Here is a 12,195-nt window from a genome sequence, read left to right as displayed (position 1 = left end):
CCCAGCTTCTTCTGCCTATAATTGTTTTGACACAACAGCCCTTCGACGCTTAGAATCCAGTTCTCTTTCTTTTTTATTTCATGGTTTAGCTCCAGGTGGTTTGACTCGACCTCAAGCCTCACTGCCTGTCAGTGCTGAGTCATATATATGAGTAGGAGTAGTTCGGTGTGGGTGGGGATGGTAAACGGTGGGCCCGGCACAGGGCTCAGTGTGAGCAAAGGCATCAAGATGGGCAACAGCACCGGGACATGTGGGGGATCCACTTGTGCTGGGCCATGTGGCTGGATTGTCAACTCCAAGGAGAAGTAGGGGGGAGGGTGTGAGAGCTGGGCAAGCCCACATGGCACATCAGCTAGGGAACTCGTTCCCCAGGAAGGGAGAATTTTGGCCAAAATGCTCCCAAGAAGTAATCCTGCCTTTTGTTTTCCCTCAGTGAAATTGGCTGCCACACCAGTGCTGTCTTCTCTAAGGTACGTAGGCAGGTGGGAGTGCATGTGCTGGGACTGTTTCCAAAGCCTGGGTGGTGGGCTTCTCCCCTCACATTCACATGTTGGGGGAAGAAGTCCACAGATCCTGAGGACCCCACTCTATGGCACCCATACTACGTTATCTATGTGCCCTAAGAGCCTGGGTTCTGCTCCTTTTGCACCAGGGCATGGAGGGTCCAGACTCTAGGTACATGAGTTATACATTGACTCGCTTCTGTTCCTTTCTACCTTAAAAGAAACAGGTGTTTCTTTTACCTGTTTCACTGTTTTTGCTACTTCCCCAAAAGCAGTGAGAACTGGAGAAGCAAAGGATGTGTGAATGCCGTGGTAGAAAACTTAAGAGCATGCTCAAGGTCCAACTTATGGATTTCTGGGGCCTGTGTGCATGAGCGTCCAGTTATCCAGGTGAATGACAAAGTCTTGCCATGTGTCTGTTCCTCTAGGAAATAGTGGACCAAAATGCAGGGCAGGATGAATTCTTCACAAAACTCTTTGAGAAGGTAAGTTGGCCAGATGTGGTGGTGAGCAGGGGGCAAAGCAGGGGCCAGAGTGGAGCATAGAATCCCACGGGGGATGTGTTTGTCTCTGCCTGCTCCTGGGTACAAAGTGTGACGTGAGACTACTGTTCCCCAAACTGCCACTTTCTATTCAAGTCCTCAAGTTTTTAGACAAGTAAGTAGAAGTGGATCTTCTCCGGAAAACTCCTGCAAAATGAGTATCTGATCTTGGAAGTGACATTGATTAGTTGTAGGAGAAGCAGCTTTGATCTTTAATCCCTGAGAAAATGTACTATAGAGTTAGGAAGCAGTGTTGGCAGTTGCAAGAGCGTGGAAATGACGAGCCCTAGGGATCTCGGGGAGTCCAAGGAGAAAGACCCCTTGGGTGGTCTCCTAGAGAAGAGATAGGGCTGGTAAGAGGGCATTAGGGAGGAGGAGGGTCTAGGGCTGCACACCTGTCCCCTTGAGGTCTTTCCTTGCGCTGACCCAGATCAGGAGGCCAGTGGCATGAGTGCAGGACTCTGGAAGCCACTCTGTCCCTAATCTGCAGGATGCTAAATCCACTGAGGAATAGGACAAGAAGTACGCTAGAAATCTGGGGTCTAACAGCTTAGTGATGTCATCAAAACTGGAAGAGCATGAGCTCCTTGTGTTAGTAACACTAGATTTAATTCACAACATGCCTACCCTTCCCCCCCCGCCCCCGATCTTCTCTCATATTTGCTCTTGGCATTTTGCCTACTGTAGCCAGAGAGGATAGTCAGAGTCTTACACATGCCAGTTCATAAAAAGTTTTTTTTCCATACCAGGGGTTTCCAAACATTTTCTGTTATAGTCCTTTCATCAAATGGAATCTCACTAAGAATCACTCTAATACATATAAAACAGATTAAAATGATGTATTATGAACGTGTAACTGTTTTATAAGCTCACACTGATGATACTGACATTTCATTTATGTTTTTTAAAAGTTAAATGTTAATATAAAGGGTTTCTTCTGATAAACTCTAAAATTAAAATTTGGAGGCTTGGCTGAAGATAGCATATTAAGAATAAAATTCAAACCAAATTGTTTGCTGAGCTCCTAAAGCATCTTGATAAAACGCAATTTGAAAAACATCATTATTAGACTGCTTCCTATGAGTCTTGCCCCACTGGGGTTCTCTGGACTTGACACCCAGGGTTACTTGCTCTGCCCAGAAGTAGCAGAAGTAGCGTGCTGAGCAGGTATAGGAATGACTCCCTAGCCCTCTTCTCCCGCAGCCCCTCTGCACCTAATGAGCTTTTGGTAATGATAATTTTCTCCTGCCACTCTGCTCCCACGTCAGTATCCAGAAATAAATGCAATGCAGCTGCAGAAGATCCTGAACCACATGACCTGGTCAAGTGAGTATTTTAGAGTTATCTTATAGGGCTCTGGGGACATAGCTTATTTGAACTCTGGGTCTGCTCTCTTTCCCTTGTGAATTGTTGCACGAGGGTCCCCTAAGGGGCTGTGTATTGCACCAGGGTGGATCATGTGGTCTGAGGAAGTAGTAGAGAAATTTATACAGCTTGGGAAATAGGTGTTGTGTTTTGTTTTGTTTTGTTTTGGTGTTTGTTTTTTGGGTTTTATTTCCTTTGCTTTGCTTAGTTTGGGTGTGTAGAGATATAGGACTATGAAAATAAGGATTTCTAATATTTTGCTAGTTTGAGAAGAATATCCAAGTACTTCTTTCTTGGCATATAAATTTCATGTGGAAGAATTGTACCCAGCCTGGCATATAAATGTATTTATATACGATATATGTATTGACTAGCCCACTAGGAGCTTTCTAATGAACTTGTATCTAAATTGACCAACCTACACAAATTTGAAAGAGGGGAGCACATCCCCTGAGAAGGCTACAAATGGCTAATGTGGATACCTTCATATTAAGCCTGAGATAAATTATTAGAAGAGCTCAAAGTCTGTGGAAAAAATTTTATATGTATATCTCAAGTGGGAAGAACATGATTTCTCCAAGGAGGAGAATGAATTTCAAAATGAAGAAAGCAAACCAAGCGATTAGAAGGTCTTTGACACCTAAGATGTGTGATTGCTTCTCCTTTGTGTGAAGCCAACACTTCAAACACAAACAAATTATAGTCCAGGGTATTGTATAACTCAGGGCTTGAAATAATTTCCAGATGGTTCCTCAAAGTCAAGTTCGGGTATAATAAGAGAGCCAAAAGGAGAGATTCTAGAAATTATGGAATCTAAGAATTCCCTCCACACCCTAGAAAATGAATTTGAGGGAAATCATCTAGAAGGGATAGCTCGAGCACATTTACAGTTTGTAAACGGTTTTGATCACAAGTATGCAAAATGGCATTCCAAAGAATGTGTGGACAAATCGCTTTCATTTGGTCCAATGAGAGAATTTTTGGATTGCCAGATCAGAGAACTACTGTGGTTTTGGGCAAAATACTTGGTAAAGTATCTGATGGTAAATGATGGCATATGGGTTGGAAAGTAGCAATATGAGATGTATTCACAAGTCTGATTACCATTCCCAAGAGTTATATAAATATAAAACCAGAGGGATAATTCTATGTCATGGATGAGAGTCTATCAGTATGATGAGAGGCCCTGGTCTCTCCCCTTGGTCCCCTTTACTTTCTCAGCTTTTATCAATGACTCAGAAGAAGATATGGGAGGTAGACTTATCAGATCTGCAGATGGCACAAAGCTGGAAGGAATCATTAATAAACTAGATAGCAGAATTGAAATTCAGAAAGCTCACAATAAGCTGTGCCCAAACCAAAAAGATGAAATAAAGTCAGAGTGATAATTAAAAACTGCCATTTCATTGTTTTTTAAAACTGATTGCGTAAGTTCCTTGCAGAAGAGATCTCATTTTTGTGGCAGTTTATGTGAAAGATATCTGGTTAATTTAGTTGACCTGGAGCTTAACACAAGCTCACAGTTTCAAGTTGCTGCTAAATAAGCTAATCTAAATTCAGGCTATATTTAATGGAAACATTTAGATTTGTATTTTTGAAACTACTTTCCGAGAAGTATCAGACGTAGTATTAGGAAGTGTTCCATGAAATAAAAGGGGTTAGATTCTGTGGTCAATTGCACTCGGGAAATTCTGCATTAAACAAAAACAAATTTCATTGTTGGCTCCTCAGTACCTACTATATGCTAAGATGCATGGTAAATGGAGAAAAGGTTCTATAAATATACAATATTTCAAGTATGTTTGAACTCAAAACACTTTCTCTACAGAACGTCATCATTGGAATGTAATTTGGGAAATACTGCTGGAAATTTGGGGGAAGTCGCAGCCCATCGTACTCAGCTTCATGAAACTGCATCTGAAGGAGTCCATTCTGGTCTTGCTACCACATTTAGAGAGAACATGGCAAAGCATAGGGCCTAGAAGGAGGCGAAGACTGTTTAGAAGCCACATTTAGAATGGAGGGGAGACGTCGAAGAGCAGACATATGCCTGTTTAGGCTTTTTGGAGGCAGAGCTAGGACTAGGGACTAGGGACTAGGGACTGAATTTTGCAAATTTTGCAATTAACATAAATTGCTCCTGACTGGAGCTATCCATCCATGTGAAAAAGCGAACACCCAAAACTGAGAGACCTTCCACCAAACATCTGAGGATAGGATACTCCAATTCAGGTGGAACTTGAACAAATTGATCTCTTAGATCTCTTTCAGATTTGTAGTCCATGCCTCTGTGACATTCCTATGTCCTAGGAACACAGGGCCATGCTCATCTGACCCCCGTAGAAGCAGAGGCAGGCTGTAACTGGGGGGACTCTGCAGGGTTTTACAGTGTTCCTTGAGTATAGGAACCACCACTGAGCCTTCTCTCTCTCCACTGCCCTCTTGTTCTTATTCTCTGCTACCCTCCATATATGATGGTCTTTAGAACCTACAGGTGGCCTAGACAGCATGGTCTTTTCCTATTCAAAAAAAGGCTGTGCCATCCTAGGGCCAGCCCCCCATGCACACTCTGTCTATCTCCCTGCAGGTCTGGGGAGTGCCAAACCTCGCTTCAGCCTGGATGCCTGCCAGGGAATCCTGGCCCTGCTGGACGTATCTTTTCAGGTTTGTGGCAGGATGCCCCTGCTGCTGGTGGAGAGCTTCAGTCTGAGCCAGGCTGCCTGGTTTGAGTCCCAACCCTAGTGCTTCCTAGTCGTGTGATCTCAGGCAAGTCGGGTAGTCTCATTGTGCCTTCGGGCCCTCGTGTGCAGCATGGAGATGCTATTAAAAGCTACTCTGGGGCAGCCCAGGTGGCTCAGCAGTTTAGCGCTGCCTTTGGCCCAGGGCGTGATCCTGGAGACCTGGGATCAAGTCCCACGTCGGGCTCCCTGCATGGAGCCTGCTTCTCCCTCTGCCTGTGTCTCTGCCTCTCTCTCTCTCTCTCTCTCTCTCTCTCTATGTGTGTGTGTCTCGTGAATAAATAAATAAAATCTTTAAAAAATAAAAATAGAAGCTACTCTGTAGTATCTGTGTGAGAATACAAATAGGGTAACGCGTGCAAAGTGCTTAGTGCTGTCATCGAAGAAGTCTTCAATATTAGCTATGAATAGCAAGAATCTTATTTGCTGACAGTGAGGATGAGGCGGCTGTGGTGTGGTGGTTGGGGGCAATTCTCTGGGTAACAAGAAGCTGCTACAGGAGGCTCAGGGTTCCGAGGTTTCCATTTGGTGATGGGGCAGTGGCTGTTCCCATCTACAGATCAGGAGATCAGAGTTCAGGGAGTTCAGTGGCATGCTACAGACTATGCTTTCCTGGCTCTCAGTCTTGTGAGGTTTCTAGCAAACCTTCTGCCTTTCTAAGTGGATGATTTAATCACAGTTTAATTATGCATCTAGAGAGGCACAAAGAATGGATAGTTGGGGGGGCGGGTTGCAAATATAAAAGCAGTCTTTGCAGAAATGTTGCAGAGGACAGTGTGGGGTGGTGGTCAGGTGTGCAGGCATTGGAGGAATTCCCAACCTTATTACCGGCAGGATGAATTTCAACAGAATCATGCAGGCCCCATTTTATCATCCATTACAGGGGGTGGGGAGGGAGTAAATACCTACCTCACCTATGAGGTAAAAATGAAGTAACGTAAGTAAAGCATGTGACTTGGTACTAGACCCAACTAGTATGGGAATGCAACTCCCCAGTGGCTTTGACCTTAACACTCTATCAGCTTAATGCGTCCGGTACCGTGAGCATCCAGGAGTTCAGGGACCTGTGGAAGCAGCTTATGCTCTGTCAGGTAAGAACAAGCCTTACCCACACCTCCTAGGGCAGGAGCAGAGATGGTAGTTCTGTGAAGCTGCATTAGGTACCACTCCCCTTTCAGCCCTGTGTACCCCGGTGTTCACCCAGTCTGCTCTACCCTCCTTCAGTGGGCCCCCCTACTCTCTCTCTCTCTCTCTCTCTCCTAAACTCAGAGAGCCCATTGCAACTAGTTTCCTGAATTTCTAAAATGCACGTCTGATCACATTGCTTCCTTACTGAAAGCTTCTTGAGACTCCCCATGGTCTTCAGATAAAGTCTAAACTTCGCATGGCACTGAAAGTCCTGCATCAATTGGCTTCTTCCTATTTTTCCAGTTATTACTCACTACTATCCCCCTTGTCTCCTGGATCTGAAAGTTGGAAGCCCTTCAAGGTTTGGAGAATGTGCCTAAGTCAGGAACATTTAGCTATACCCAGACTGTCCATCCACATGATAAAAAACTACTCCATTCCTCGGGATCCCAGCCCCCCTGCCTGTTCTTGACCTGGGCAGCAGGCCCTGCTGGTGGAGTCTCATGCTAGCCACTGGTCTGCTGCAGCATGGATGTTGGAGCATGGTGGGCTCTCAGGCAGTGCTTGGAAATTGAGCCTTTGGTGTGGGCTCTTCACAGGAGGTTTTCCACAAGCACGACCATAACCAGTCGGGGTATCTGAACAGGACCCAGTTGCAGGCTGCCATGAGGGATGCAGGTAGGTGCAGGCTGAGCAGGTGCCTCAGGGCACACGCTCGCCAGGGTGGGAGGGGAGGCGGTGTGCGACTTCTGAAGTAATCTTAATGCTCAAAGGTGCTTTGGAGTCCAGAGGCCCGAAGATGTGGATCTGCAAATAACGGAAACATATATTATTCCTATCACTATGGTCACAGCTAACATTAATGAGGGTTGGGGCATCCATGCTCTCATTTAATCATCCATGCCGTGTGATAATCCCGACTTTACAGAGGAAGAAGTCAAAGCTCAGGGAGGTTAGGTAACTTGTCTGGAGCTTGAACCTGGGACTATCAGGCCCCAAAGCGGATGTTCTTGACCACTCTTGGGCAGACTACCTCCTGCCTTGAAGGCCAGAATCCCACTTGATAAAAAGATCCTCATCCTGGTGGCCAAAGGGGGCAGGAATGGGAAGTCAAGATGGAGATAAAGTTAATGGACTAAACAATTAAACAATTAATAATGAACCACACAAAAGAAAACCTCCATGTTATCAGGATTCAGGTCCTGGAAGGGGAGGGACAATTGAAGGGGCCTCAGATGGAGGGGAGGGGCATGAGGTCCCCAGCACCCATGGCGAGTCTGTGCTTGATGCAGGAATCATGCTCAGTGATGACGTCTGCCAGCTGATGCTGATCCGCTACGGTGGCCCCAACCTCCAGATAGACTTTGTCAGCTTCGTCCACTTGATGCTGCGTGCAGAGAACATGGAGGGTGAGCTGGTGGGAAGAAGTAAGGGCCAAGACTTCCTCTGCATTCCTCGTGGATTGCCCACCCATCCCCACTTCAAGCAGGAGGGAGAACAGCTGCCAGCGCAGAAACACCAGGCCAGAAGCTATGAGGTCCCCTGGCTCTGTGTCTGAAAAACCTGCATTGCCCCAAACTCATGTATGCCACAGCTGTCCCAAAGGCAAAGGTCTGAGGCAGCTCATTTACCCTTGTAGGTGTGCCACATGTGGCTGCACATAGGCTGAAACTGAGTTTCCAGGTGAGGGGACAGATGGGAGGAACCAGTTCGTAATATCTCCACCCACATTAACTTGTGTTCCTTTCTCCTGTGTTTTCACAGATGCCTTCCAGAACTTAACCCAAGATGGCAAAGGTATATACCTTCAGAAGCCAGAGGTAAGCCTTTCTCCTTGGGGTGGACTCACATCATCTTAGGCAGAGGTGGCCATGGCAGGTCAGGCTCTTGTGAAGGAGCAGGGTTCTGGGGTTTTCATTCGACTGAGTTGGGGATGTAGTCCTGCATTCATTGCACCCATCTATTCATTCATCCACTCTTTACTGAGCACGCACTCTGTGCTGGCCACATGTGCAAGGGGCCTAGACACTGACTCAGTGGACCCAATGACTATGAGCAGCATAATGCCATGGGACAAGTCCATCCAACTTCATCACTCACTGAGTTCCCCAGTTACATGTCTGGGAGTCAGAGGGCCTCAGCTGGCTGGCTTGTGATTGGTGGGTGAACAGGGGGCTTTGCTGGGGTTACTTTCATTGGAAGCTCTGGTCAGGCTGGTCTCGCTGCCTCGGGACAATGGCAGACATGCAGGGGAGCGAGCTTATACATGCAGGGTCTCCGAGATCAGGCACATTGTGTCCTAGAACTCATTCTGTTGTCTAAAGCAAGTCACATGGCTGAGCCCACTTCCAACACTTGGGGAAATAACCTTGTCTTCTGTCATGAGAGGCACATCAAAGTCACTTGCAGAGGGCATGGTCACAGAGAGGGTGAAGAACCCAGGCCAGCAATGAACTCCAGCACAGATGGTAATAGTGGAGCATTTCACAGAGGCCTTTCTGGAGGAGGTGACATCAAAGTTGAAAGCTTGAGGATCAAAGGGAGCCAGGGAGGCAGAGTGGAGAATAGGAAAGGCTCAGGCTAGAGGGAACAGTATGTGTGGTCCTGGCTAGAGTAGAAAGGATGAAAAAACTGGCTTACATGGAGTCTGAAAAGATCAGGATCGGATCTATCTCAGGAGCTGGCTTAGCCTTTCCCTTATGGGCCGGGATTCTGAGCTTGTCTGGGTAGCCTCTTAAACTTCGTACGGTGCTTTGCATGTAGTAGGAGCCTGACAAATGTTTGTTGAGTGAATGAGGTGATGTGCTGACAAGACAAATCCGTGCCTGACACTGATGGTCTTCCCTGATCATACAAACCACATGGGTTTACTAAGCACCTGCTATGTGTCAGATATGGCACTAGGTAGTGTTTACTTCAAAGACATTAGAGTTTGGAGTTAAATCATCTGCTATTTCTTTGTAAAAACACATCCTCTCTTTGGGCTGTTTTAGAAGGGCCTCATAACAGGTAAGGTTTCTTCCTTGATCTCAAATGTCCATTTTATGTACTGTCTTTCCAAGATACTGGGACCCTCAGTATGTGACTCACCTCAATCACAGTCATATTTGAATGTAAAGGTGGGAATCAGCTGGAGGGGCAATGGTTAGAATCTTCTGGTTTCACCTCCATTTCAAATCCCCAAGCTTCTGTCCTGATCTACTGCAGGCTCAGAGCTGGGAGAGCAGGACAACATAAACGTGCAATTGAAACAAGGCAGCCCACAGCCTGAGCAGGCTCCAGCGGTGCAATGTGCCATCATGGGACGAGAACTGGACTGAGACCCAGGTTGAAGCCACAGCACTGCTTGTAACTAGCTGTAGGACCCTAGGCAAATCAACTTCAATATGTCTGGGCCTCAGTGTCCCCACATGTGAGTGAGCTGGGAGCTAGGTGGTCATTAAGATCCTCTTCAGTTCTGATCATCTCAGGATGATCAGATGATCATCTGATATCAGGCTCCACAAGAAGGAGATCCTCAGGACCATCCAAGGAGGTCTCTAGGGAGTGACAGCCAACTTGTTGGAATTTCATGCTGGTTTTCTCTGACACCATTGGTAACTCCACCATTGTCACCTTCATCACCATCATCACCATCAGCAGCATTATGATATAATTGGCCTGGGGAGTGTTTTCTCTAGAGGTCTCCTCTATGTGAGTTGGGGGGGATTGTTCATCACACCCACATAAAGCTGTCAGACAAATAGGCCCATAAATGTAAACATGTAGAATATGCTCTAATGGATTTCTGCTACCCAGTTGGTCCACACACCTGCACACCACTGTCATGAGCATGCCCAATTGAATTCATGGCAGAAAATTGCACTGAGAATTGAATACAGAATCAGCCTGTATCTTGGGTATCATCATTCACCGGCACCATTAGGAGTCAATGTTGATTATATTTCAGGTTGATTTATACTTACTACCAGATGGTGTGGTCCCTCTGGCTAAACCATCCATTACTGTTCTGTCTCCATGGCTTCCCAAGAATGAGGGGGAGGAGGTCCCAAGTCCTATGTCAGGCTCCCAGGTCTGGTGACTGAAAAATAAAGCACCCTTAGCTGAATGTCAGAAGTGGGCCTGAACTGACCATAATTTGCTTCCCCATTATGTCCAGTGGCTGATGATGACTCTGTACTCCTGAGAAGGAGCCCTGTCTGCTTTCAGTGAAGACTCTGCATATGCCTCAAAGGTAGCTTTTGGCTGAGACCAATCCTCACTCAACCCAGTTACTGTTCTTCAGGACCACATCTCCGGTCATCATCTTCTCCACTGGGAAGATTACTTTTCTGAAGATATCCCTTTGGATAGGGAGTGTGCAAATAGGGAAAGGAGTTAGCAAAGATTGTCTTGGACTTGTGAAGACCAACTGTCATTCTCAGGCTGCAACCTTTCCACAAGCAGATATGTTACCTGATGTGGCCTAAGCAATCTGACTCTGGAGTTGGTGCCATAACCTTCAACAATATCGCTTCCATGGCTGTCCAATTTAAATGACCTTAGCCAAATGTTATCCCATTTAGGGTAACAGTCTAGGTTTCAAGATCTGAAGAGGGACTAATATGTCCTTAAACAACTGAACCAGCATCTAGAAATTGGTGTAGGCATAGGCTAAATTTCAACTGTGTGGAGGTGGAGTGGAGCTACACTGAACTTTCAAAACACAGAAAATGAGAGGATAGGCAGAGTCTAGGTGGGTTGAGCTGACTCTGGCATTTGAGATCACTGGATGGTTTTCTGCTACAATATCTCCAGACGGTCGAAATTGGGGCAGGAACCAATGGATTTAACACCTGAATTCTCCAAGAGCTTCTGCATGTAACAGGGACCCATCTGTTTACTTGACCTATGGACTATCAGATGCATTTAAAATCAGTCACCAAAGCCTCTGTGTGCCTACTTTAAAGAACAACAAATCCATGCTATATCAGTGGTGGTTGGTATCTCTGATTTTTTTGAACTACCATGCTGCCTTGCTTTCACAGCATCACTCCCCAACCAAGAATCTGGAGGAAAACCAGAATAAAGGCCACTTCCCCAAACCCTACATTCTACTCATAGAATCACAACTCAGAGCCATTTGTTAAAATTCTGTTTATTCTTGATTTCCAAGCTGTTCTAGACATGTTCAGACATGACTGCCTGGTTTCCAAGCGAATAAAAGACTAAAGGAGGAATCTGAATGATAGGATAAAAAGATGTCCATGGACAGAACAAAAGGAAACCTGATAGTCCAATAAATGGGCACTGTAGAAGGAGCAAAAGCTTTCTAAGCATGGCATAAGGAAGTAGAAAAGTATTTTACTTAGAAAAAACTTTATTGATTCCAAATGACAAAATGTAAAATGGTTTTCCATAAAGTTCCAGGTATATGAAGTATTGCGGATTTTAAAATGATGATTATATGTTATAGCCAAGATCTTTATGTCTATTTATTTGTCAGTATCATTGTCTTTAGATTCTGCGATTATACATATTTGTTTGAATTAAATAGCTATTGCTTCGGTCCCATGAAGGCAATTTGGAAGATTTTTGGGGGGTGAGAAGGTGATACCCTCATCCCATTCCTGACACTTGGACTGCAGTGCAATGGTTTGCTTGGTGCAGATGCCATTTATATTGAAGTTAATCAAGTCTGATAGAGCCTCCCTTCTAGCTTCTCAATGATCTGAACTGCCCTTCTATGTCACCCATGTGTTACCCTGATTCATATGAGTCTATCACTGTAGTAGCTTAGGGACACCCCCACGCCATGCTGACCTTTCCCATTCCTCCCAGTGCCCCCAAAGCTGAGTGCTGAGACCAGGGGGCAGAGGCATTTTCCTGCCCAAATATCCCTTTTCCATCCTCTGTCACTCCAGGGCACGGGAGGCAAAG

General features: G+C 45.7%; 1 protein-coding gene across 1 annotated transcript in view; it reads left to right on the top strand.

Moving 5' to 3' along the window:
- Positions 1-11,824, top strand: part of CAPN14 (calpain 14) — a 38,129-nt gene extending 26,305 nt beyond the window's left edge. The window contains 9 exon segments of the mRNA XM_035700592.2: positions 434-470; positions 932-988; positions 2,314-2,371; positions 4,998-5,062; positions 6,171-6,239; positions 6,876-6,954; positions 7,569-7,685; positions 8,041-8,096; positions 10,436-11,824. Of these exon segments, the coding sequence (XP_035556485.2) occupies positions 434-470; positions 932-988; positions 2,314-2,371; positions 4,998-5,062; positions 6,171-6,239; positions 6,876-6,954; positions 7,569-7,685; positions 8,041-8,096; positions 10,436-10,462 (565 nt within the window). The 3' untranslated portion in view covers positions 10,463-11,824.
- Positions 11,825-12,195: the final 371 nt, after the last annotated feature.

This window comes from Canis lupus, chromosome 17, assembly GCF_003254725.2.
Source record: "Canis lupus dingo isolate Sandy chromosome 17, ASM325472v2, whole genome shotgun sequence".
Classification (NCBI taxonomy): Eukaryota; Metazoa; Chordata; class Mammalia; order Carnivora; family Canidae; genus Canis; species Canis lupus.
This window is presented reverse-complemented; position numbering and strand designations above follow the sequence as displayed.